Raw genomic sequence first — 27,215 nt, forward strand, 5'->3', positions numbered from 1 at the left:
ATCCTGGATCCTGTGAGATTTAACCTTATGCAACAACCTACCATGCGGTACCTTGTCAAAGGCCTTGCTAAAGTCCATGTAGACAACATCAACTACCTTCTTGGTTACCCCTTCAAAAAACTCAATCAAATTTGTGAGACATGATTTTCCACTCACAAAGCCCTAATCAGTCCTTGCCTCTCTAAATGCCTGTAGATCCTGTCTCTCAAAATACCTTCCATCAACTTACCCGCCACAGATGTGAGGCTCACCGGCCTGTAGGTCCCAGACTTTTCCCTGCAGCCCTTCTTAAACAAAGGCACAACATTTCCCATCCTCCAATCTTCAGGCACCTCACACCTGTGGCTGTCGATGATTCAAATATAATATTGCTGTTGTTGCTGTTGACCATTTGGCTACAATACTATTTTGGGTTGGATGAAGGATTGGTACTGGTCTTAGCCACACTGAAATCAGTGGGAGCGCTTCTTTTAGAACAATTTCGAAGCAGAGGGATGAAGAATCCTTTAAAGATCATAGGTTCAGTTGGACAAATGGCTCACCCTGCTCGGTGGATCACTGGAGTTACATCTGGATCCTCTGTATGACGTGAGAGCATCTGTTTCTGTTCTATATACGAGCTCTGCTTAGTACATTCCTGAACCACTCCAGAATCACAGGATTGATGCCAGCAGGAGTACCTGGATTTGAAGTTTGTTTTTAGGTGATGTAAAGGTGGTTTATGGGGGAGCTAATGAGGCTTGTTGGAAGTATAATTAATCCTGGGAGGTTGCTGTTTGATTTATCTTTTAGCAAGAAAGAAAGAATTAGGTTAGGTTTTCCACTTCCCCCCGCGGCATGTATTCTAGCACGAAAGTGGCTCGTCATTGGCTGCCGGAAGGATCCTAAGGTCCCGCCCATGTCTATGGCATTTTGTATGGCTCACCCATCTCACCATGGGAGTTTGCCTTCAGCGGGACTGGAAGATCCCACCAGCAGGAAGGGCTGGAAAATTCCACCCTTTTGTATAGCAACTTTTTCAAGAACTCAAGATGTCCCAAGCCATGACCTGATTTGTGAGCTGTGACCTGTGACGCCAATAAAGTATTTGAAATTGCATTGTTGTTGTAATATAGCAATAATCTCTCAAAAGGCACAGTAAGAAGTCTCACAACACCTGGTTAAAGTCCAAGGTTAAAGTTAAGGACTCACCTGATGAAGGAGCAGCGCTCCGAAAGCTCGTGATTCCAAATAAGCCTGTTGGACTATAACTTGGTGTTGTGAGACTTCTTACTGTGCCCACCCCAGTCCAATGCCGGCATCTCCACATTATGGCTCTCAAAAGGGTCACATGTTCGACATGTGGCTCTGGCACAAGGTGTTCATGTTACATCCAGTAAGTCAATTTGATCAAAATTTTGAAAGATTTGCATTTGTCTACACATCTACATCTATGGCAGCTGTTTGAGTTTTGATTTAACTCACTGGCTTGTCTTTTCTCTTTTTTATGTGCAGAGATCCTGTCCAGTTACAACAACTACACAACCAGGTTCTCCTTGAACAGCAGCAAGAAGCCACCGTACATCAGCCGTCGCAGTCCTCAGCATCATCCTCCTCACTTCCAGCTGCGTTTCTGTCCACCATGAATACTGTCAATTCTACTCCTCTTCCATCTATGCAACCACCCCCGTCCACCAGGCCACCAACACCAAAAACCACCCTGTCTCAGGCATTTAATTACGCCCGGCCAAAGCAGTTTATAACTACTCAGAATACAATGCCAGCAGCTGTCCGGAGTTATTCCCCCTCACTTTCTCCTCTGCTGAACACAGGATCTGGAAAGACCGAGAAGCAGTATGAAGAAAATTATTTTGGATTTCCACTCACACCAGTGTTTCAGGATCCTGTTATATATCCCAGTACAAGTTTGCCTTCCCCATTCTCACGCGGAGCCGGGCAAGCAACTTCTTCCCCTGTTCCTCCTCTGCTAAGCTCTCAACCTCGGATCATATCACCAACCTCCATTAATGCTGCTAACTGCCCTAGTCCAGTTCAGAACCCAGTGGCGTTCCTCAGCTCTGTATTGCCATCATTGCCTTCTGCACCCTCTACCAATGCCATGGGTCTGCCCAAGAGTGCTCCAGCAGTGTAAGTGTCAGGTACAAAAAATGGATCAGTACTGTGCTAGTAGGTATGGGGAGTTTTTGACATCGGTCAGTAAAGCTTGATGCTCTAATATAGTATGTCAGTGAACTGGGTGGCACAATGGGTTACACACTTGAGGCTAGATTCTCCATCCATCACCCTGATTAGTTTTGTGGATTTGGGCAGGACGAGATGTGGAAATTATTTGGTTGAGGATGTGCTAAGTTTTTCTCTTGTGTACCAGCCTATCTCAGCAGGTGAGTAACAGCGCAGGAGGAGGCCATTTGGCCTGTCGTATCTATGCCAGCTCTTTGTAAGAGCTACCAACCATTCCTCCTCCCTGCCATTTCCCCATGGCCCTGCAAATTTATTTATCTTCAGATCATTATCCAATTCCCTTTCGAAAGCCACACTTTCAAGGAGTACATTGCAGAACATACTCCCGCATTAAAAAGTGTTTCACAATATTGCCTCTGGTTCTTTTGCTAAACACCTTAAATCTGTGCCCTCTGTTTTTCAGTCCTTCTGCCAATGGGAACAATTTCTCCCTATAGTTGTTTGATAGTACAGAACCTGAGCATGACTGAAAAAGACATTTTGCCAAAGCTTTTCATCTTGTATTCAACAGGACAATTGCAAGAATACCAATATCAGGGGAAACAGCAACCCTATATTCTATGAGAAAATGGTGCTGATTTGTTGCCAAGTGGACTCATTGTAATCTCCTGTAATTAAATGACCCCAGTCACAATAACCAGAGTCAAAGATACATTCTAACCCAACAAAGGTGAACCCATTGCAAAATCCAGCATAATCCTTCACTTCTACGTTCAAACCCAGCCCAGACTGATGGGATGGGCTTGGCTTCTGCTGACTCTGCAGTTTCCAGTGTTAAATAATTTTAAGCCTTTTCAATTGAATCAAATTGTCACTGAACTAGCTTTAATTGGCAGTTATTGTTGGAGTGACTACAGGTGTGGAATATTCGTGCAGTCGGAGTGGCTTTAGTTGGATGATGCTTAATAGCCAGTTTAGGACAGAAAAGACAATTACTCAGCACTTGGTCAAGCTATACCTGACCTGACAGTGTGAAATGAGAAGAGTGTTCTATTTTCCCGGTAGCACAGTGGTAATGTTACTGGACTAGTAATCCAGACACCCAGATGAATGCCGAGATTAAAAAGTGAATCACAAAACAATTGGTTGTTGTTAAAAATACATCTAGTTTACTAATGGCATTCAGTGAAGGAAATCTGCCATCCTTACCCAGTCTGGCTGCAGACCCAAAGCAATGTGATTGACTCTTTACTGCTCTCTGAAATGGCAAAGTTAGTCACTCAACTGTTACCAACTGCTGAAGAAAAGTCATAACAAGAGTAAAACTGGATGGACCATGCTGGCATTGGACTAGATGTGGTAATTACAAAGGAACACACTCCTTATAGGAGAACCAGCAAAGTCCTCCTCACTAACATCTGGAGACTTGTGCCACTGGGAGTGCTGATGCACAGACTAGTCAAGCAACAACCTGACATCGTCATATTTGCAGAATCATGCCTTGCAGCGATTGTTTGTCTATCACAATCTCTATCCCACCACATGACAGACTCACCTGAAGGGGTGGCACAATGGTATACAGTTGGATGAGTATAGAATAGAATCTATAAGGTGCAAAAGGGGGCCATTCGGCCCATCGGGTCTGCACCAACTCTTCCACAGAGCATTCCACCCAAGCCCATCCCTAACCCCACATATTTACGCTGATAATCCCCCAAACCTACACATCCTAAGGGACAATTTAGCATGGCCAATTCACCCAACCTGCATATCTTTGGACTGTGGGAGGAAATCGGAGCACCTGGAAGAAACTCACGCAGACACGGGGAGAATGCGCAAACTCCACACAGTATGGTCCTGAGAGTCCTAAACATTAACTCTGGACATAATGAAGTCTCATGGTATCAGGTCAACCATGATCAAGGAAACCTGCTGATTACCACCCACTGCCCGTCCTTAACTGACAAATCAGTATTCCTCCATGTTGAACACTATGTGGAAAAAGCACTAAGGGCACATAGTGTACCCTGTGGGGGATTTCCAATGTCCATCACCCAGGGTAGGTCAATAAAACCACTACTGAACCAGCTGGCCAAGTCCTGAAGAACATTGTTGCAAGACTGGGCCTGCAGGAGTTGGTATGATAACCAACAGGAAGCAAAACGTACTTGACATCATCCTCATTGATTTACCTGTCCCAGAAGCATCTGCCCATGGCCAGATTGTTAGGAGTGACCAACACCGTTCCCCCCTCCCCATCCTTGTAAAGACAATGTCCAATCTTAACACTGAGGATACTCTCCATTGTGTTGTGTGTCCATGAAATGGAATAGATTGAGAACAGATCTAGCAACTCAAAACTTAGCAACCATGAGATGCTGTGGACATATATCCCACTCTACCATCAAACAATGGGTTAAACCCTGGTTCATGTCAGAAGCAGCACCAAGCTTATCTGAAAATGAAGTGTCAACATGGTGAAGTTACACCTCAGGATTACTTACGTGCCAAAGAGCGAAAGCAGCATGTAATAAACAGAGTGAAGCAATGCCACAAACAGTGGATCTAATCAAAGCTCTGCAGTCTTTCCACATTCAGTTGTGGATGGTGATGGACAGTTAAACAACCAACAGGAGGAAGAAGCTCGACATCAGTTCAAAAGATAAGGCTGAAGTGTTTCAGTCAGAAGTGTGGAGTGGATGATCCATCTCAACCTCCCCCCTGCATCACAGATGCCAGTCTTCAGCCAATTTGATTCACTCCACGTGATATCAAGAAACGACTGAAGACAGTTAAAAAGGCAGGTTGTGACTGAAGGTTTCATCGACTGTGCTGTCAAGCAACAGAATCTCACTGACGCTCAGTTTGAATTTCACCAGGGCCACCCAGCTCCTGACCTCATTACAGCCTTTGTCCAAACATGGACTAAAGAGCTGAACTCACCAGGGTATATCTGATCTCTGACTATCCAGAGATTGGATAATCTGAGCCACTGTGTCTCAACTGAAAGGAAGTAGCACCTACTGGGCCTGTGTTGACTTTTTCTGCATCCAATGCCAAACATCACCTATGGACTTTGAGTAAGATTGTTAATCTTTGCTGATTGTGGGCAGTTTTCTAAAGTGGGGCAGCATACACTGGGAACCACTTAAAAGTCACCCAAACTCATTTTACATGAGTTCTAACAGTTGATCCAAAGGCAACATGTTAGCCAACTAGTGCCAGATTAGTGATTTATCTTGGAATATATTATATTTAAGTATTTTATAAATTAAACAACATAATTTATTAGCTGTGTACATTTGCTATAAAGTGAAACATTTTATTTAATAATACAGCCCTCCACAAGGTATCATGAAGAAAGTGTTCAAATTCCCTCAAGCATTCTCCGATGATGAAATACGTGAGAGCAAGGGCGCTGTGATATATGACTTAGACAGAAAGTTGCGTTTCAAAGATGAGGCTTTCCAACCTCGACAACAGGTAAGAGCTTTTGACACAGCGGAAATCAAAGAATATTCTTGCTACATTTCCACTGAAAATATATTTTAAATTCCAATCTCAGCAATATTTGTCAAATGTTCCCTTCAAAGTTATCCAAGAATATTGACAAATGTAAATCTTTTCCCTCCCTGTTTGTATCCTAAAACATGAACATAGTGGAGCGCCTTTTTGATTTTAAAAGATGGATAAATTCAGCAATATGACATTCCTGGTACAAAATCTTGCTCCGTGGCAGTGTGAGCCCCATTATGTGACCCATTCTGCATCCTGAAGCCCACCCCAAATGAGTCTAGTTGAGAAATTCAGCATCACTGAATTTATCCCAAAGGATTAGGAAGTAGTGCAAGAGTAATATTACAGGCCCAATGCCAGGAGCTAATAGTTACAACCGAGGATTTTGTTGCTTCCCCTGTTTGTGGTTGTCACTTAAGAGGATCATCATGAGACCAAAATCCATTAAATTCCTCCCTAACAACACCATGGGTGTACCTACACCACATGGACTGCAGTGATTCAAAAAGGCGACTCACCACCACCTTCTCAAGGCCAATTAGAGATGGGCAGTAAATGTTGGCCCAGCCAGTGATGCCCACATCCCATTTATTCTGTTGAAATATTCTGCCATCTGTGTATTGCTATAGCACTATTGTCTAATCACCTGCTTCCCTTCAATAGAGGATAATTAATGAGGATAAAATGGCCCGCAGATTTCTTGGACCAAATTCTCTTTCAAAATTTAATTGTGATGAGGTAGAGGAAATTGCACCACCACAGGTACAAGATCATCTTTCTTCAGTTCTCTGTGCTGATCAATACCATTTGAATCAATCCTATTTGAAACTACTCAATTAACATTTAACAATTCATCAGCAAAATATTGAATTCATTACCTGTGCATATGTTTATTAAAATATTTAACATCGCTTCATTGCATACAGACCTAATCTTCCCCATATGAAATTAAGCGCCATTAATGCATTGTACTCACCATGTGGTGTGCTCAGAGATTGCAAAATACTACTTGCTGCTTGTATGAAACCATCAGGCATCAGTGCATTGCCAAATTCACAGAAAGCTGCTTGTGCAATGTTGGAATCTATTTGTAAAACAGATTGAGTTTAATGTTTCAATTTTGGTTATTAATCTGGAACAAAACAGAATGATAGGATGTTATGAAATGATGGCCATCTGTTCATTTATTAATTCAATAAATTAATTCAGCTGTTCAAGATACCGAAATAATCCTTCCATCCAAAATCTGTCCTTCAGCTCCATTGACCAGTCTACCTATTTAAAACACCATTAATCCTTTGATCTGTTTAATCTATCCATTCACCCAAGGAGTGCATTGATCCATCCATTCAGTTCATCAATCCAGTCCATCCAGTCACCTAACTGTGCATGCTATCCATCCATTATTCTGTCCAATCTGTCCATCCAATCCATCATGCTAATTCATCCTTCCATGCCTGCCCTCCATGAATTTGATCCATCAATCCGTCCCTCCCACCTTCTCTCCTTCCATCCATCTCTCCATATCATAGAATCCCTACAGTGCAGAAGGAGGCCATTCAGCCCAGTAAGCCTGCTACGACAATAATCCCACCCAGGCCCTATCCCCATAACTCCACACATTTACCCTGCTCGTCCCCATGATCCTAAGGGGCAATTTAACATGGCCAATCAACTGTGACTGCACATCTTTGGAGTGTGAGAGCACCCGGAGGAAACCCACCCAGACACAGAGAGAATGTGCAAACTCCACACGGACAGTGACCCAAGGCTGGAATCGAACCCAGGTCCCTGGCGCTGTGAGGCAGCAGTGCTAACCACTATGTAATCCATATTTCTATCTAATACATCCATGCAATCCATGCATGAATCCAAGTCATCCAATAATCTATTTACCCACCAATTCTATCTCATCTACCAGTGTAACCATCTAATTAGTCCATCCAGCTATCCAGCCATCTATCCTTGCATGCATGCACCAATACATTCATTTAACCATTTATCTACTTAATCCATTTATTGATTTGTCAACTCAATCCAATCCATCCATCTACCATCATCCCTTACATCTTTCCATCCCTCTATCTTTCTCACCTACAGATTACCAATGAAGGTTCCCCATTATCCAAGAGTTGGCAACTTACAGCGATACCATTTAGAAGCAGATGTTTATTAAATTTTTTTTATGCCTACAGGACTTTAAATATCTGATAGAATCAACTCGCAACAGCCTGGGTCAGCAACAGGTTAAGTCGAAAGCAATGTTTTACTATTTCTTCTTTACTTCAGAGCCATTTCTTATCATTCTTTTCAGTTTCACAATACTAGATGTGCTACTCGAGCATATTGTAGTCAACTGCATGAGGAGTCAATGTGCCAGCTCTATAAAGCATCTGTTCATAGTAAATCAGCCTTTAAGACATGAATTCTTTGGAAAACCTTCAACCCTGAGATTGCAGCATTGCTTGGCCTGAGCTCCTTCATCATTCAGTAGGCAAATGTTGCATGCCCGTCTTGCTGTTTCTTTTCTTTGCCACTGCTAAATTAAGATGGCTATCTCTTGAACATTTTTTTGAAAAAAATCTTTTGGTTCAAGCTGAGGCTTGGAAGTTTAAACCTAACTACAACATTCTCAAGTGCAGCAACTCTGTACAGTAGTTAGCTATCACTCCTATCTCAAGCTCTTCTTGTCTACATTTGATCTCTATCCAGCGAAAGCAGCATTTTCAAAATCTTCATCTTTATTTACGAATCCCTCCATAGTCCTGCGCCACCCTACCTCCAATACTTCCTACAGACTTTTATCCCATCCCAGTCCCTTCATTTTCTAACTGCACCAGAGTTAGAGAAATGAAGGGACCAGGACTTCCCCTACGTGAATGGAAATCAGACGATTGTGGCAAACCTGCATGTGGGCAACAGTCAACTACATTTCTCGGGTGCCGCACTGAGAACCCAGATAGACCACATGTGGACTCCCAGCCACAGATTGCCCCCCATTGCTTTACAAAGTACCTTGGGCAACTTGAGTATACTGCTGAAGTTTAACAAGCAGAGCAAGATCTTAGATTAGATTGTGGAATGAGATTATTGGGCTATGTGGAATACCTTACACATAGAACAGTCAATGGATAAACTATATTTTAATCCCTTCAAAAGTGGAGCTGGATAACTATCTGTCTGAGAACAGGATTGGAATCTCTGGAGAGAAAAAGCACAACAGATATCCAAAGGGAAAAGACAGATTGTTGTTTAAGTAAGTCCTGTTGTCAGAACTGAAAACTGAAAGACAAGTAAACCCTTTAGAATGGTTGGGAAAGAAAGAAGAATAAACAGATGTGGAGAAAAGGACAATGTTTGAGATGTTCTATTCCAAAGAACATGCATTTTCTTGTATTACTTTCTTTCCGAAACAAGATTCTTTTTGGTTGAATAGTGAAAATGTGGTAAGGCAAATATATTTTGTGATTTTACTTGTTTATCAATGCACAGAACTTTCCTTCAGTAGATTAAATGAGTGAGGTGGACTCCAAGATATGGTGGACAGAGAATGGGCCAGAAGCAGAAAATGATCATTTCTTACTGTATGTTTTCATATGTTCAAATTTGCATCAATCAGCATGATACTATCGATTACTGTGTTAAACAGTAGAAACTCTTTCAGCACACACGGAGATCTGACTTTGGTTTCTCTCCCTTTTCCCCATGTGGAATATACCTTGTTGTCTGTCCTTCGATTCAAGCATGATGCCTACGTGGGGTTGCGGGTTTCTGCCATGGATCTTCATGTAACTGAGCAGGCCAACCCACAGTTCCTTAGGCACATGGGATAGGACACCTCACAAGGTGGGACCTGAAGTGTGGGACTTGTTTCCTTTGCTCACCTTCTCTGCTGCTACTCTGCCTCATCATTAAGGTGTTAGGATTCCAAGTACGATGTAGATTGATGGACAATTGTTGCCATTCTGATAGCAAGCTACTTCCAGTTATTAAGGTAAATGCCACCACACTTCAAAGAGAGTTTCAGAGCATCTTTGAAGTTACTGAAAAAAGTGACGTGCTCTCAAAACTTTTTGTTTTGCACTCATCAGGGCAGAAAAGATAAGTGCATAGCCCACCAATTGTACACTGACCTCCCCAGCCTTTTCAGAACAACAGGAATGAGATGGAGAATCTGGTGAACTGGTGCGGCAACAATAATCTCTCCCTCAATGTCAACAAAACAAAGGAGATTGTCATCGACTTCAGGAAGCGTAAAGGAGAACATGCCCCTGTCTACATCACTGGGGATGAAGTAGAAATGATGAAGAGCTTCAAGTTTTTAGATGTCCAGATCACCAATAACCTGTCCTGGTCCCCCCCATGCTGACACTATAGTTAAGAAAGCCCTCCAACACCTCTACTTTCTCAGAAGACTAAGGAAATTTGACATGTCAGCTACGACTCTCACCAACTTTTATAAATGCACCATAAAAAGCATTCTTTCTGGTTGTATCACAGCTCGGTATGTCTCCTACTCTACCCAAGACCACAAGAATCTACAAAAGGTTGTGAATGTAGCCTAATCCATCACGCAAACCAGCCTCCCATCCATTGACTCTGTCTACACTTCCTGCTGCCTCGGAAAAGCAGCCAGCATAATTAAGGACCCCACGCATCCCGGACATTCTCTCTTCCATCTTCTTCCGTCGGGAAAAAGATACAAAAGTCTGAGGACACGTACCAACCGACTCAAGAACAGCTTCTTCCCTGCTGCCAAAAGACTTTTGAATGAACCTACCTGGCATTAAGTTGATCTTTCTCTACACCCTAGCAATGACTGTAACACTACATTCTGCACTATCTTGTTTCCTTCTCTATGAATGGTATGCTTTGTGTATAGCGCGCAAGAAACAATACTTTTCACTGTAAACTAATACACGTGACAATAATAAATCAAATCACAATCAAATCAAAAAAATGTTGTTCTACCCATTCTTCTTCCATCCAGCCATCTCTTCACAGTCACATCTGATCAGCTGACCCTCACATTCAGCTTCATCTTACTGATATCTTCCGCCATCCCTCACAAATGTTCAGTTCGGTCCGCTTCTCACTTTCCACTTCAACACACTCCTAACTCTGTTTTTTCTCATTGATGAGAATAGAGCACACAACTCCAGGTAGCGAAAACTTACAATGCAGCCACATTGACCACTTGTCATATTGTACTGACCATACTGTGGATGAACAGGCTTTACGCATCAGCAGGATGGCCAGGTCCATGGGCAAGGCCATGGAGAGCTGGTCATCTCCCACATATCTGATGTGATAGTATTAACTATCACACTGCCACTAGGATATAACGGTCACTTTTACTGAACTGATGTTACCATTAACTGAAATGTTATCATGTAGAGTTTGACCTCTTTCTCCATGTTAGGAAGGAATCATGTCTTTCATCTCCCACAGGTCCTTCAAGGGCAATAGGAACAGCAGTGGGAGGAGACTGAGGAGTCCTCAGAGGAGGGCGAGCACTCTGAGGTGCGCCATCACCCGACTCCTGCACATCTTCCACCAGCACGGACACATACATCTCAGTGGTGACTGCAGGAGAGATAGCTCACCTGTGTCATGTTGAGATGTACATGTGAGCAGGAGCAGATGCCGGAGACATCCATACAAAATCCCTAAGGAGGGCGGAAGACATTCCACATCTGAGAAGGTGGTGGTGAGCTGCCGTCTTGAATCGCTGCAGTCCACGTGCTGTGGGTTGACCCACAGTGCCGTTAGGGAGGGAATTCCAGCGACTGCAAAGGAACAGCGATATATTTTCAAGTCAGGATCGTGAGTGGCTTGGAGGGGAACTTGCAGATGGTGGTCCACCCATTTATCTGCCGCCCTTGTCCTTCTAGATGGAAGTGGTCGTGGTTTGGAAGGTGCGGTCTAAGGATCTTTGGTGAATTGCTGCAGTGCATCTTGTAGGTAGCTCACACTGCTGCTACTGAGCATCGATGGTGGAGGGAGTGGATGTTTGTAGATGTGGTGCCAATCAAGTGGGGCTGCTTTATCCTGGATCATGTCTAGCTTCTTGAGTGTTGTTGGAGCTGCACCCATCCAGGCAAGTGGGGAGTATTCCATCACACTCCTGATTTGTGCCTTGTAGATGGTGAATAGACTTTGGGGAGTCAGGAGACGAGTTACTTGCCACAGTATTCCGAGCCTCTGACCTGCTGTTGTATCCACTGTGTTAATGTGGTGAGTCCAGTTGAGTTTCTGGTCACTGGTAACCCCAGGATGTTGACAGTGGGGGATTCAGTGATGGTTACACCATTGAATGTCAAGGGGTGGTGGTTAGATTGTCTCTTATTGGTGATGGTTGTTGCTTGGCGTTTGTGTGGCACGAATGTTACTTGCCACTTGTCAGCCCAAGCCTGGATACTGTCCAGATCTTGTTGCATTTGAAGATGGACTGCTTCAGTATCTGGGGAGTAGTGAATGGTGCTGAACATTGTGCAATCATCGGCGAACATTCCCACCTCTGACCTTATGATGGAGGGAAGGTCATTGATGAAGCAGCTGAAGATGGTTGGGCCTGGGACACTACCCTGAGGGACTCCTGCAGAGATGTCCTGGAGCTGAGTTGACTGACCCTCCACAACCACAACCATCTTCCTATGTACCAGGTCTGACTCCAACCAGCGGAGAGTTTGCCCCCAATACCCATTGATTCCAGTTTCACGAAGGCTCCTTGATGCCTCACTCGGTCAAATGCAGTCTTGATGTCAAGGGCTGTCACTCCCACCTCACCTCTGGAATTCAGCTCTTTTGTTCATGTTTGAACCAAGGCTGGAATTAGGTCAGGAGCTGAGTGACCAGGCGAAACCCAAACTGGGCATCACAGAGCAGGTGCTGCTTGATAGCACTGTTGATGACCGCTTCCATCACTTTACTGATGATCGAGAGTAGACTGATTGGGCGGTAATTGGCCAGATTGGATTTGTCCTGCTTTTTGTGGACAGCACAGTAAGGAGTCTCACAACACCAGGTTAAAGTCCAAAAGGTTTATTTGGTAGCACAAGCCACAAGCTTTCGAAGCACTGCCCCTTCATCAGGTGAGTGGGAGTTCTGTTCATAAACAGGGCATATATAGATACAAACTCAATTTACAAGATAATGGTTGGAATGCGAAATCTCCACATTTCGTGGACAGGACATACCTGGGCAATTTTCCACATTGTTGGGTAGATGCCAGTGTTGTAACTGTACTGGAACAGCTTGGCTTGGGGAGCGGAAAGTTCTGGAGCAGAAGTCTTCAGTACTATTGCCGGAATGTTATCAAGTCCCATTGCTTTTGCAGTATCCAGTGCCTCCAGCCGTTTCTTGATATCACGTGGAGTGAATCGAATTGGCTGGAAACTGCCATCTGAGATGCTGGGGACCACTGGAGGAGGCCGAGATGGATCATCCATTCGGCACTTCTAGCTGAAGATTGTTGCGAGTGCTTCAGCCTTATCTTTTGCACTGATGTGCTGGGCTCCTCCATCATTGGGGATGGGGATATTTGTGAAGCCTCCTCCTCCAGTGAGTTGTTTAATTGTCCACCACCATTCTCGACTGAATATGGAAGGACTGCAGAGCTTAGATCTGATACATTGGTTGTGGGCTCGCTTGGCTCTGTCTATCACTTGCTGTTTTTGCCGTTTGGCTTGTAAGTAGTTCTGTTTGGGAGTAGTATGTTAGTATTTCCAGAGAGCATGGAGAGAGATGGGGGAGGGGTCCATTTCTGCTTTGAGTGTCCCATGATGTCTCAAGTATTTACATTGATTTCCACCTCCGTGAGAAAAGCGGCTACAGTGGGAGTGGGTCCCAGGTGGAAGATGGAAATAGGATATGAAGTGGGCATTGTTCTCATGGCACTCCCACTTCTCATCTCTGAACACCTCCAAGAGTTTGAGGTGAATAGAATTGTTGGATTTCTGACTGAGGGGGTTGGGGCACAGGATTTCTGATTTCAGCTCGGTGAATGGCTGGAGGCACCCTGGCCATATCCAGCTCTTTGAAGTAGGAGGATCTCAATTGGTCTGCACCTTCTTCGTAGCATCATAGAGTCGAACCGTGCAGAAAAGGCTTTTCGGCTCACCGAGTCTGCATAACAATAACTACCATTAAAGCTGCGTTAATCCTACAGCTCTATTCCTCTCTGGCACGTGTTGTTATGCAGGCACAGGGGATCGTTATAAGACCATTGAAGGATGTCTTCAGGTTTGTTGAGGGACGTGCATCATATCTTGTCCTTGTGGTCACTAAGCTGCATCATTGTTAGGGTTCCTCACAGCTGTCATCACTCCATCTCAAAGGAGTCTCCAAGAAGCCACTCACTCACTTTGTGGGTGGCCTGACTATCATAGAATGATGAAATGATGGCAGCTTCCAGCATATCTTGCGCAGGCATCGCTTGTTAACCCTCTGGTGGTCACACACCTGCTGAACATTGAGGGAGTGTAATCTCATCCAACTATTGTATCTTTGCCTTGTTAATTGTAGTGACCTCTACACAGGTAGAAACCTGCCTGCTGGCTGTTAACAGCAGAATCCTGAACTAAAGGCACTTAATTTTGCTTGCTTGCATTTTTTTTAATTCATGGGATGTGGGCCAACGTTCATTGTCCATCCCTAATGGCTTTTGTGATCTGGAGTCACATGTAGATCAGACCAGATAATGGACGTTAGTGAACCAGACGGGTTTTCACGACAACAGTTTCATGGTCATCATTAAACTTTTAATTCCAGATTTTTATTGAATTCACGTTTCACCATCTTTCAAATACTGGTAGCCAGTGCATTACCCTGGGTCTCTGGATTATGAGTGCAGCGACAATGCCACTGCCTCCCCCATATTTAAATAGGAATTTTCCACTCACCTGGGAATGTGCTCAGACAAAACCTGGAAGTGGATAGGATCATGTCAGATTTTTGACTCACTGGCACCTTTTAACCATTTAAACCCTCCACCCACACTCGAATCCATCATCTCCCTGATCCTATGACATTGAGGTAGGATGAGCAAAGAGTGAATAATATTTTCACTAATGTATTCTCCTGACCTGTTTGAGAGTAAGATTTGGGGATCTGTTTTCCTTACAGAAATCCTTAACATTGATTTGCAGTAAGCTCATAGTGCTGCAGGAAAAAAGAAAATACTTCAGGGAAAAGAACTGTAATTGTAAACTGCTGTAAACTTGAAAGAAAGGTATATTTGCATTTGCCATGTAAGCCGATTTATGAACTTATTTTAAGATTCAACTCTTTAATATTAACTGAGGGTAGTACCTGAAATGATGTAACTTAACCTCAGACCTCCTACACAGAGAAGAGGCATGGTGACACGGTTCTTTATAATGGCTAGTTTCCAAATGTTTCTATTCAAACACTAAAACTAATTTCGCCAAGTTGTCCAGCATATATGAACCCATTAAAGTCAGACACATGACTTCAAATCGCCAGGTTTATGGTTTTGGCAAAGGATAACAGAGTCAATCCATTTCAGTCAATAGTTTATGCTTCTTTGTAAACATCTTGACAGAGATGATACAATATACACACCGGGCTTTAAGTTTCATTATCTCCAGTTTGATGGGAGTTTTGTTGTCTGTTGTTCATTCAGTGCCTTGGTCTTCTCAATTTCAATCCTTTTATATGTAACATAAAAAGATAGAGCAACCAACCAAGATCCATGGCAATTCTAAACTCAGTTTGCCAGTTAATGCCAATGTCTTATTTCATTTTTTACATATAACTGAAAATGCAAAACTGCAAGATACATGATCACTGACCTTAAATAAATCAAGAACTAATGAATTGTTTAATCATTCATACACTTTTGACAGATAACATATATCTGGAGTGGTCAGGTCTGCGAAAGCAGTTGTGTTTTGGGAAATGATTTCTGCTCTAGCAGCTATTCTGGGCTCTCTGTTGCTTATAGTCCCATCCTACACCTTTGAAGTGGTGGTTAGTTTATTACCCTGTTGCCTCCTCAGCACTTAGCATGCAACTTGGCTCTGGTGTCTCAGCTATAAATCTTGTTGCTTTTCTCTCAACAGCCTGGACTTTACTGCCGTTCTTCCTTTCAAAAATTCTGCCTTCTACCTCAACTACAACCATGTATAAGATAAGTGTTTTAGGATGTTAATGTGTATGGGACATCTCTGCTTCTAGGAATACAAGGTGTCCAGCTTTGAACAAAGACTTCTGAATGAAATTGAATTTCGCTTGGAGAGAACTCCTGTGGATGAATCTGATGATGAAATACAACACGAGGATATTCCTACAGGGAAGTGCATCGCTCCAATCTTTGACACAAAACTCAAACATTTCCGAGTGGTTGAAGGATCACCAGTAACAATGAGCTGCAAACTTGTGGGGATACCGGTGCCAAAAGTAAGCTTTGTGCTATCAGTGATATTAAAATTTACCAACACTATTGTGGGATCCTTCTCCACAATGCCTGCTGTAGTTAATTATTATTATCGAAATATGTCATTTATTCTATGTGTACTTGCTGCAAAACAGCCAATCGCATCAATGTAAAGTAACCAGTTCTCGTACTTCACAACCCAAGGTATACTGGTTTAAAGATAGTGAACAGATCTCCAAGAAGAATGAACATTTTAAGATGAAGCGCGATGGTGATGGTGTATGTTCATTGTATATTGAATCAGCCACTAATGATGATGACGGAAACTACACAGTTATGGCAGTAAATCCCCAGGTGAGTCTTTAACTGGAATGTGTGATTTCTTAGCTCATCTTCTTGTTACACTCTTACACTCTCCTTCTTAATCAAGGAGAGTGTAACGGCTGCAGAAAGGCATTTCGAAGGGGATCTGCCTACAGAGGTAATATGGGCTGAGGTTAGGAATAGGAAAGGAGCGGTCACGTTGTTAGGAGTTTACTATAGGCCCCCAAATAGTAATAGAGATGTGGAGCAAGAATTTGCTAAGCAGATTATGGATAGGTGTGGGGATCACAGGGTAGTTGTCATGGGGGACTTTAACTTTCCAAATATTGATTGGAGCCTTTATAGGTCGAATAGTTCGGATGGGGCAGTTTTTGTGTAGTGTGTGCAGGAGGGGTTCCTGACACAATATGTGGATAAGCCGACAAGAGGTGGGGCCACATTGATTTGGTAATGGGAAATGAACCGGGCCAAGTGTTGGATTTGGTTGTGGGAGAGCACTTTGGAGATAGTGACCACAATTCGGTGTCTTTTGTTATTGCAATGGAGAGAGAGAGGGCCATGCGGCAGGGCAAGGTTTACAATTGGGGGAGAGGTAATTATGATGCAATCAGGCAGGAATTAGGAAGCATAGGATGGGAACAAAAATTGTCAGGGAAAGGCACTAATGATAAGTGGAACTTTTTCAAGGAACAAATACTGCGTGTCCTTGATAGGTATGTCCCTGTCAGGCAGAGAGGAAATGGCCGAGTGAGGGAACCATGGTTCACAAAAGAGGTGGAATGTCTTGTCAAGAGGAAGAAGGAAGCATATGTAAGGTTGAGAAAACAAGGTTCAGTTGGCTCGATGGAGGGTTACAAGTTAGCAAGAAATGAGCTGAAAAAGGGGCTTAGGAGAGCTAGGAGGGGGCATGAGAAGTCCTTGGCGGGTCGGATCAAGGAAAACCCCAAGGCTTTTTACTCTTATGTGAGGAATAAAAGAATGACCAGGGTGAGGTTGGGGCCGGTCAAGGACGGCAGTGGGAATTTGTGCATGGAGTCAGAAGAGATAGGAGAGGTGATGAATGAATACTTTTCTTCGGTGTTCACCAAGGAGAGGGGCCATGTTTTTGAGGAAGAGAGGGTGTCACAGGCTGATAGGCTGGAGGAAGTAGATGTTCGAAGGGAAGATGTACTAGCAATTTTGAATAAACTGAAAGTTGATAAGTCCCCTGGGCCTGATGAAATATATCCGAGGAGTCTTTGGGAGGCAAGGGATGAGATAGCAGAGCCTTTGGCATTGATCTTTGCGTCCTCACTGTCCACGGGGGTGGTGCCAGAGGACTGGAGAGTGGCGAATGTGGTTCCTCTGTTTAAGAAAGGGAATAGAAATGACCCTGGTAATTATAGGCCGGTTAGTCTTACTTCGGTGGTCGGTAAGTTGATGGAAAAGGTCCTCGGGGATAGGATTTACGACCATTTAGAAAGATGCAGCTTAATCCGGGATAGTCAGCACGGATTTGTGAAGGGCAAGTCTTGCCTCACAAATTTGATAGAATTTTTTGAGGAGGTAACTAAGTATGTAGATGAAGGTCGTGCAGTTGATGTCATATACATGGATTTTAGTAAGGCGTTTGATAAAGTCCCCCATGATCGGCTTATGAAGAAAGTAAGGATGTGTGGGATAGAGGGAAGTTTGGCCGATTGGATAGGTAACTGGCTATCTAACAGAAGACAGAGGGTGGTGGTGGATGGAAAATTTTCGCACTGGAAACCGGTTACCAGCGGAGTGCCACAGGGATCAGTGCTTGGTCCTCTGCTATTTGTCATTTTTATAAATGACTTGGAGGAGGGGGCTGAAGGGTGGATCAGTAAATTTGCTGATGACACCAAGATTGGTGGAGTAGTGGATGAGGTGGAGGGCTGTTGTAGGCTGCAAAGAGATATAGATAGGATGCAGAGTTGGGCTGAAAAATGGCAAATGGAGTTTAACCCTGACAAATGCGAGGTGATTCATTTTGGTAGGACAAATTTAAATGTGGATTACAGGGTCAAAGGTAGGGTTCTGAAGAATGTGGAGGAACAGAGAGATCTTGGGGTTCATATCCATAGATCTCTGAAGGTTGCCACTCAAGTGGATAGAGCCGTGAAGAAGGCCTGTAGTGTGTTGGCGTTCATTAACAGGGGGTTTGAGTTTAAGAGCCATGGGGTTATGCTGCAACTGTACAGGACCTTGGTGAGACCACATTTGGAATATTGTGTGCAGTTCTGGTCACCTCACTATAAGAAGGATGAGGAGACACTGGAAAGAGTGCAAAGGAGATTTACCAGGATGCTGCCTGGTTTGGAGGGTAGGTCTTATGAGGAAAGGTTGAGGGAACTTGGGCTTTTCGCTTTGGAGCGGAGGAAGTTGAGAGGAGACTTGATAGAGGTTTATAAGATGATGAGGGGGATAGATAGAGTGAACGTTCAAAGACTATTTCCTCGGGTGAATGGAGTGGTAACTAGGGGGCATAACTATAGGGTTCATGGTGGGAGATATAGGAAGGATGTCCGAGGTAGGTTTTTTACTCAGAGAGTGGTTGGGGTGTGGAATGGACTGCCTGCAGTGATAGTGGAGTCAGAAGCTTTAGGAACATTTAAGAAGCTATTGGATAGGCACATGGAGTACTTTGGGATGATAGGGAGGAAATAGCTTGATCTTGGTTTCAGACAAAGCTCGGCACAACAACGTGGGCCGAAGGGCCTGTTCTGTGCTGTACTGTTCTATGTTCTATCTTCTCTTTGTATTGCGATCCGGATCTTCCAGAATTGTACAATGCACATTTTGTTTTGATTGATCAAATAGTAAACCCCATGTGAGGGAAGGCTGTCCTATTTTTCTCTTCCCTCATCATCATGAACATATTGGGCAGGATTTTCCAGATCTTTACACCGGCAGGATCTTTCAATTCCGATGAAGGAGCCTCCTCCCCCATGGTTATTCCCCTGCGGCAGGGCAGGTGAGCCACATAAAACACTACAGACCTCGGCGGGACCGGAAGTTCCCATCGGCAGCCAATTGAGAACAGCCTCCACCAAGGGGGTAGGGGATGAATAATTCCGGCCATTATATCGTTATACTCTGCGGCCATTTAGTTTCCCAAGACTGTTCTGGCATTCAGTGAGATTGTGACTAATCTGCAGCCTAGCTCCATATTGCCCGACATTTGCTAATATCTTGGGTTAATCTTTCATTTCCATTTTCCCTCTCTCACTTCTTAATATATCAAACATTTGCCAACAATTTGTTGCTGAGGTGAAACTCCTCTCCATAAGTCTTCAAGGCATTTCCAAATACTAAGGAGAGTGGATAAATCATTTAGACATTGCCTCAACAGTAGCAGGCAGGCTTACCTATACTTTTCCCCTTTAGCTTCTGGAGTAAGTTTCAAAGGGGTGTAAATGTTTGAGAGTACATCTATTTTCTAAAATACTCTCCTGTTTTTTAGCATTAGAAGAAATGTATTCAAATGACCCAATAATCTCCTGGAGGTCCAGCATTGCGGGGTCATTTTGTGAAATCCCCAGCTGGTGTGAGGCCCAGGAGCTGCTCCATTGCCTTCCATTCACAAATGTGACTTTGCAATAGCCTGAGAGTCAACCTGGAGATGCCTAACTGTGAAGATAACCATATTAGCTGCAAATGCCTTAACATGTACATAGTATCTTGTACCTTGCCACATCTGTCATTTTGAGGGGCTAAATGGCCTACTCCTGTTCCTTTGTTCCCAAGAGTGAGATAACAGCCCATGACAAATGACATGTGAGCCCAAAACCTCTCTGTGGTTCCTCCAGTGGAGATTTGTTGAACCCCACTGAAAAATGACTCAGATCAGCTATCTGGGCTATTTCTCCAAGGTTACCAGCAATGTTACAGTGGGAAGGCACAGGAAATTTACAGTCATACTGCAGTAAGTCCGTAAGTCAAATAATATGAGGATATTATTTTGAGTGTATTAACATGCTCTATTTTACATAGGGAAGAAACAGTTCCTCTGGTCATCTCATGGTACAGAGTACTCCATTACGTGGCCGTGCAGTACCATCAGTTCAGAGCCAAAGGTAGGTTTACCTTGGAGTCATGTCAAAAAGCCTATTATTTTCCATTCTTTGGAGTGTATATTTTCTGACACATAAAGTAGGAGACATTTTGTGTGTTAGTAACTTGTCAATAATCCACCAACATCTGGATTCTGAAAGCTACATGCAATGACAAATTCAGTCAGTGCGGATACTGCCCCACAGCTTTCAGTATGGGTCGACTAGTGTGCAATAAATTTCCATGTAGGTGGATCTAGTTAACTTCAGCCGCTCTACAGTTTGATGCATAAATACAGACACACGTGTTGAAACATAGGAAAAGGCTCAAGGAGGCAAGGTGAGGCCATTCAACCTCCTTGAGCCTGTTCCGCTATACTTTTCATGGTTGATTTGTATCTTAAACACATCCACTTGCATTGTTCCAAATCCTTCATGTTACAATCCTCTTTGGACCGTTAACATTTAGAGTAGAAATGCAAACACCCAGTAATTAGCTGATAGAACTACAGCACAATATTTCGTGCTTTTTTTTTAACAAAAACAATTTTATTGTATACCAAAAAAGAAAAGGAATTAAGCAAGCACCACTAACTTACAAACTCATAAAGACTTATGCTACAAACTCAGTTCTACACTTCACTTCCTCCCCATGAAGTTATCTTACAAATTTTTGAATGGTTAATTCACTTTTCTTCTCTGGAATCAAACTAAAAGTATATCACAGCTCTCTGGAATGCAGTCTGATTTATCTTCAGTGTTCCAGCTGTTTGCCAAGCTACAAGATTTAATTGCGGTCCCTCCATTAGCTTTTGGCTAAGTGACCTGGCGATTCCTTTAGCAACCTCACCACTCGGGATTCCACGGATCCAGTACCGGCCTCCCTGTGGTTCTTACGCTGTGAGTTAAAACATCAGAAAATACTCTTGGTTTCCAATAACCCGCTCTAATGGATTAAAACAATAATAAGCTGATTACTCCCAGAACTCCAATGGCTACAGGCCCAACATGTTCAACCTTTCTTCATAAAATAAGCCCTTAACCCCAGGAATGGGTTGAGTGAACCTTCTCTGAACTGCTTCGAATCCAATTTTATCTTATTTCAAATAAGGAGACCAAAATGCCATTTTATAACTTTACCTTTCTAGCTGTTAATTTCCTAAGTCGAAACGCCCCCGATGTTTTAATCCCAAGCTTGATTAAATTGTATTTACTTCAAGGCTGCTCATCAGTTTCTTAACCTAATGTTCCTATTTTCTACAGTTAAAACTTTAATTGCTAAAGTTAAAAGTTACATTCTAAAACCTATGAATTATGAACTCGATGTTTGCAACATTGATTACCCTTACAAAACAAAAATCTTACTTTTGAAATCTTCGATTGACTCAGTTTCAACAGGTTTTGTGGGAGAGAGTTCCAAAACATTCTATATAAAAAAACATTCTTCCTGTCATCACCTCGATTGACTTAGTTTTAATTGAAAGGAGTTGTTCTGGACTTTCGCAGTCAGAGAAAATCATTTCTCGCTAACTACCCTATCAAATCCTTCAATCATCTTAAACACCTCAATTAGATCACACATTAATCTTCTATACAGGTATTCAAGAGAATATACGTTTGTTCTACACAACCTGCGAATTTAACTTTTGTTAACCGCAGGTGTTAGTGACTTGTCAAAGCTACTGATGGGTCCAGTAGCTTTGATTTCAAACATTCCACATAACTAAGCAAACTGATCAGATAATATGACAAATTCTTTTTTTGTCATCATGTCAGTCATCAGGGATCTGGGTGTACGGTACACAGGTCACTGAAAGTGGCAACACAGGTGGAGAAGGTAGTCAAGAAGGCATACGACATGCTTGCCTTCATCGACCGGGGCACTGAGTTAAAAAATTGTCAAGTCATGCTGCAGCTTTATAGAATCTTAGTTAGGCCGCACTTGGAATATAGTGTTCAATTCTGGTCGCCACACTACCAGAAGGATGTGGAGGTTTTGGAGAGGATACAGAAAAGATTTACCAGGATGTTGCCTGGTATGGAGGGCATTAGCAATGAGGAGAGGTTGGAGAAACTTGGTTTGTTCCCACTGGAACGACGGAGGTTGAGGGGCAACCTGATAGAAGTCTACAAGATTATGAGAGGCATGGACAGAATGGATAGCCAGAGGCTTTTTTCCAGGGTGGAAGAATCAATTATTGGGGGGCACAGGTTTAAGGTGCAAGGGGCAATGTTTAAAGGAGATGTACGAGGCAGATTTTTTACGCAAAGAGTCGCTATCGGGGAAGGTAGTGGAAGCGGATACCATAGTGAGTTTTAAGGGGCGTCTGGACAAATACATGAACAGGGTGGGAATGGAGAGATATGGTCCCCAGAAGAGTAGACGGTTTTAGTTGAGTCGGGCAGCATGGTCGGTGCAGGCTTGGAGGGCCGAAGGGCCCGTTCCTGTGCTGTAATTTTCTTTGTTCTTTGTATCATCCTTTTATAGCAGTCCAATGAATAGAAGATACATAAATAAAGGTGGAGAACTCTGGCCATCCCTAACTGAAATTTTAGATATCATTTGTGTTCAAATGCACTGCACTCAAAATTCTTAGGAACATCATTTGACATCAAAAGTGCTCATATAGCCTGCACCCTTTTCCCACTCACACCTTCCATCCATCCTCATTCAGCCCCACTCACTCACGCCTTCCCTCAATCCTCACTCATTCACATCACCCCTCCCCACACAACCCCCACTCACTCACACCATCCCTCCCCAGACAATCCCTACTCACTCACACCATCCCCCATACAACCCCACTCACTGACACCATCCCTCCCCACACCCCCACTCACTCACACCACCCCCCAATACAATCCCTACTCAGTCACACCATCCCTCCCATACAACCCCCACTCATTCACACTAACCACCCCCCCCCATACAATCCCTACTCACTCACACTACCTCTCCCCACATAATCTCTACTCATTCACACCATCCTTTCCCACACAACCCCCATTCACTTGCACCATTCTTCCCATCCCACTCAACCATATTCACTCAGTCAACCTACACTCAATCACTCATACCTCTTTTATCTCCACCCTCTCCCCTATCTAGATTTTGTCACCTTACCCGAATGTGCGAAAGCTGCCACTCCCTCTGGAAGTTGCAATGTGTCAGTGGGCTCTGGCAGCCTACACAATGAATGCGTAACATACTGCATCATCTGGGACTTGGGAAATATCCAGGGCATGATATGGTTGATGTCATCTGGTGGCTGAAGCTTAGTCAAATTTTGTAGTGATCACAAAAACTTGGTCTTTGTTCTTATAAATATATTGTGATCATATTTGATGTCAGCTGAATACTTCTGAGTGCTTTGAAGGCAATTAAAGGATGCTAAATGATCACAAATGATGTTGCTTGCACGCAGTATGATTTCATTTGATGTTAGCTGATCAGCAGTGATGTCAGTTAAAAGCTTCTGAAGGTTTAAATGTTGTGAGCACTGTGTGATTTCAGTTGATAGCTAATTATGTCAGCTGATCACTATTTGATAACTTGGGATGTCAAATGATAGCTAAATGATGATGTTTGAGCGTGGATATTTGCAAACAGGCACATATGATGCCTGCTGAGTGCAAATGTGAACATTTTCCGGTAGGGATAGTTTGCCTGAAGGAAAGTCTGCTGTTTCACTTAAAAGACCTTACCTTGGCCTAAACACTGAGGCCTGTGCGAACTTCTATACTTTCTGCACTAAAGGTCACAATAAGATCTTTATTATTTTTGTTATTGAGTCTGGCTAATTACCATGAGGGTAAAGAGTGAATATTTTGGGCCAAGTAAGTGTGTCCACTTGGTTTCAAAAGCTGTTTCATAGAATTCTTTTTTTTCATAGAAACCCTACAGTGCAGAAGGAGGCCATTCAGCCCATCGAGTCTGCACCGACCACAATCCCACCCAGGCCCTATCCCCACATATTTACCCAGTTCTGATAGAACTGCAAGTATCTGTCCTATATCATACAGATCAGACAAATAGCATCAATTGACTTTGTTCCCTACCATCCTCAAGTGTAATTAATCACACACAAGTGGGAATAATATGGTAACAATCTATCCTGTCTTATATCAGTTGAAAATGCTTTCACTTGGTCAATATGCTGAACCTTATATGTGAATATAAGGCTTGGTCAAAATATAAATCCTTTATCTTCAGTCTCAAATATTTAATAATTTTTTGTTCCCATTGGACAAAGAATCAAGAATCAGAGGACACATATTTAAGGTGATTGACAAAAGAAGCAACAACAACATGAGGAAAACTATATTTTACACAGAGTGGTTAGGATCTGGCATGCGCTGCCTAAGAGTGTGATGAAGGCAGATTTAGTTCTGGCTTTCAAAAGAGAATTGGATCATTATTTGAAGAGGAAAAGAAATTTCAGGGGAATGTATTGGGTGAATTGTTCTTGCAGAGAACATGATGAGTTGAATGGCCTCTTGCTCTGCTGTAACCATTCTATGATTCTACTTTTGACTATTTATCTCAATGAAACTTCTTTGCCATTGGAATATGGGCAATTACCTTGATGAGAAGTAAAAAGGAAAAAAAAAACTGGAAGACAGTGCTGAGAAAGAAAATGGAGAGCTGGCTAGAATTAGAACCTGCAATACATAATTCAGGAAAGGAATCAGAGGTGATGTCCTCTACATAGCAAGTAAAAATAGGTAACTCCTCTGATAATTTTTGTTACTGAATACATTTTACACTGGCCTAGCAATTCTAAAATCACAATTTATAACTATAATTCTTAGATATCGACCGAAATCTTCTGTCCTCTTTGGCAGCTGAAATTCTCTGGTGCCGCTGCAAGTGAATGAAGTTTTGGCTGGAACGCCAAATTCTCATTGTGACGGGTTCCAGCACAGACAAGACCAGGGAATATCGCTCATAGACCATTGTTCTTATTGAATTTGACAGCACATTTCATTGCCTGCATTTTATTGAGAAAGAAATCAAAGGAATAATGTCTACTTGTCCACAATAATACAATTTGCCATGTATTAAATAACAGGACACGGTCTCGGGTGTTACAAGGTGAAGAACCTGTACAGGAGCGATTTTTCTGCCCTCATTTTCTCCAGGCTCCTGGTGACATGATTGCTCATGAAGGACAAATTTGCCGATTGGATTGTAAGGTAAGAACTACAAATTACAGCTCCAACCACAGGGATAAATGGGTGTTTTTCTGGTTGGTGATCAGTGACTAGTGGTGTGCCTCAGGGATCAGTGTTGGGGCCACAATTGTTTACGATTTACAGAGATGATTTGGAGTTGGGGACCAAGTGTAGTGTGTCAAAATTCGCAGATGACACTAAAATGAGTGTGCAGAAGACATTGAAAGTCTGCAGTTGGATATAGATAGTTTAAGTGAGTGGGCGAGGGTCTGGCAGATGGAGTACAATGTTAGTAAATGTGAGGTCATCCATTTGGGTAGGAACAACTATTATTGAAATGGTAAAGAAATTGCAGCATGCTGCTGTGCAGAGGGACCTGGGCATCCTTGTGCATGAATCACAAAAAGTTGGTTTGCAGCTGCAGCAGGTAATTAAGAAGACAAGTGGAATTTTGTCCTTCATTGCTAGAGAGATTTAAAACCTCCCTGTTTTTAAACAGGGAGGTTAGGTTGCAGCTGTATAAGGTGCTGGTTACTTGAGAAAGGATATACTGGCACTGGAGGGGGTGCAGAGGCGATTCACTAGGTTGATTCCGGAGTTGAGAGGGTTGGCTTATGAGGAGAGACTTGGACTATACTCATTGGAATTTAGAAGAATGAGGGGCGATCTTATAGAAACATATAAGATTCTGAAGGGAATAATAAGATAGAAGCCAAATGGTTGTGAATCTGTGGAATTCCCTGCCCAGTGAAGCAGTTGAGGCTACCTCATTGAATGTTTTTAAGGCAAAGATAGATATGTTTTTGAACAGTAAAGGAATTAAGGGTTATGGTGAGCGGGCGGGTAAGTGGAGCTGAGTCCACGAACAGATTAGCCATGATCTTATTGAATGGCGGAGCAGGCGCGAGGGGCCAGATGGCCTACTCCTGCTCCTAGTTCTTATGTTCATAGTGAACAGTGTGACAAACCCGGAGAATTGTTATCGACAATGTATTGTGGTTTTGATTTCCTTCCCTGTCACAGCAAGTAAGAAGTTACAAACCCCAGTTAATTGAGGGGGAAAAAAAGCCCAGTTTTGAATAAATAACCAATGTTTATTGTTCGCAAGAAAAAAAGCACAACACAAGTATCTTAGAGGTTTTGTACTTGTTATTAGCAGCTTTCTTCATGTTTAATGGACACATACTTAAATTTGTTTTGCTCCTTATTTTTGGAAAACTATTTCTCAGTCATCTTATAAAATTTAGGAGCTCGTCTGAGATTGAAAGATTGATGTTAAAAAGTAGAGAAAGTCGAAGAGCTCGATTGTGTCAGTGCAGCAGTGAGTCTGAAGGTAGGCCGGAAAACCAGGGGACAATGCAGCCTCTGCCCTCAGTTTGGGCACCTCTGGCTGGATTTCATTCCTATCTTGCAGCCATTGAGCTACTGCCAGGGTTCCTGTAAATTTGAGGCTGAGAACTTGCCCACAAGAGCTGCTGACAGTCACTGCTTGGTAAGTGGGGGTCAGGTCTCACCAGGGCCAGTCAGGGCCTAGCTAAGGTGGGGGATAGGGTTGGTGAGGGCAG

The 27,215-nt window shown here is 43.0% G+C and overlaps 1 protein-coding gene across 11 annotated transcripts in view; it reads left to right on the forward strand.

Moving 5' to 3' along the window:
* mypn (myopalladin) overlaps positions 1–27,215 on the forward strand; it is a 268,796-nt gene that overhangs the window by 212,441 nt on the left and 29,140 nt on the right. For 5 of the 11 annotated variants that reach the window (XM_078223667.1, XM_078223665.1, XM_078223668.1 and 2 more), the window contains 7 exons: positions 1,495–2,127; positions 5,520–5,664; positions 6,361–6,459; positions 15,898–16,119; positions 16,301–16,450; positions 20,417–20,499; positions 25,548–25,671. In XM_078223667.1, the coding sequence (XP_078079793.1) occupies positions 1,495–2,127; positions 5,520–5,664; positions 6,361–6,459; positions 15,898–16,119; positions 16,301–16,450; positions 20,417–20,499; positions 25,548–25,671 (1,456 nt within the window). The remainder of the gene's footprint in view (positions 1–1,494; positions 2,128–5,519; positions 5,665–6,360; positions 6,460–15,897; positions 16,120–16,300; positions 16,451–20,416; positions 20,500–25,547; positions 25,672–27,215) is intronic. The other 6 variants (XM_078223672.1, XM_078223670.1, XM_078223671.1 and 3 more) reach the window with 3 other exon arrangements.

The sequence above is a fragment of the Mustelus asterias genome, chromosome 11, assembly GCF_964213995.1.
Source record: "Mustelus asterias chromosome 11, sMusAst1.hap1.1, whole genome shotgun sequence".
Taxonomy (NCBI): Eukaryota; Metazoa; Chordata; class Chondrichthyes; order Carcharhiniformes; family Triakidae; genus Mustelus; species Mustelus asterias.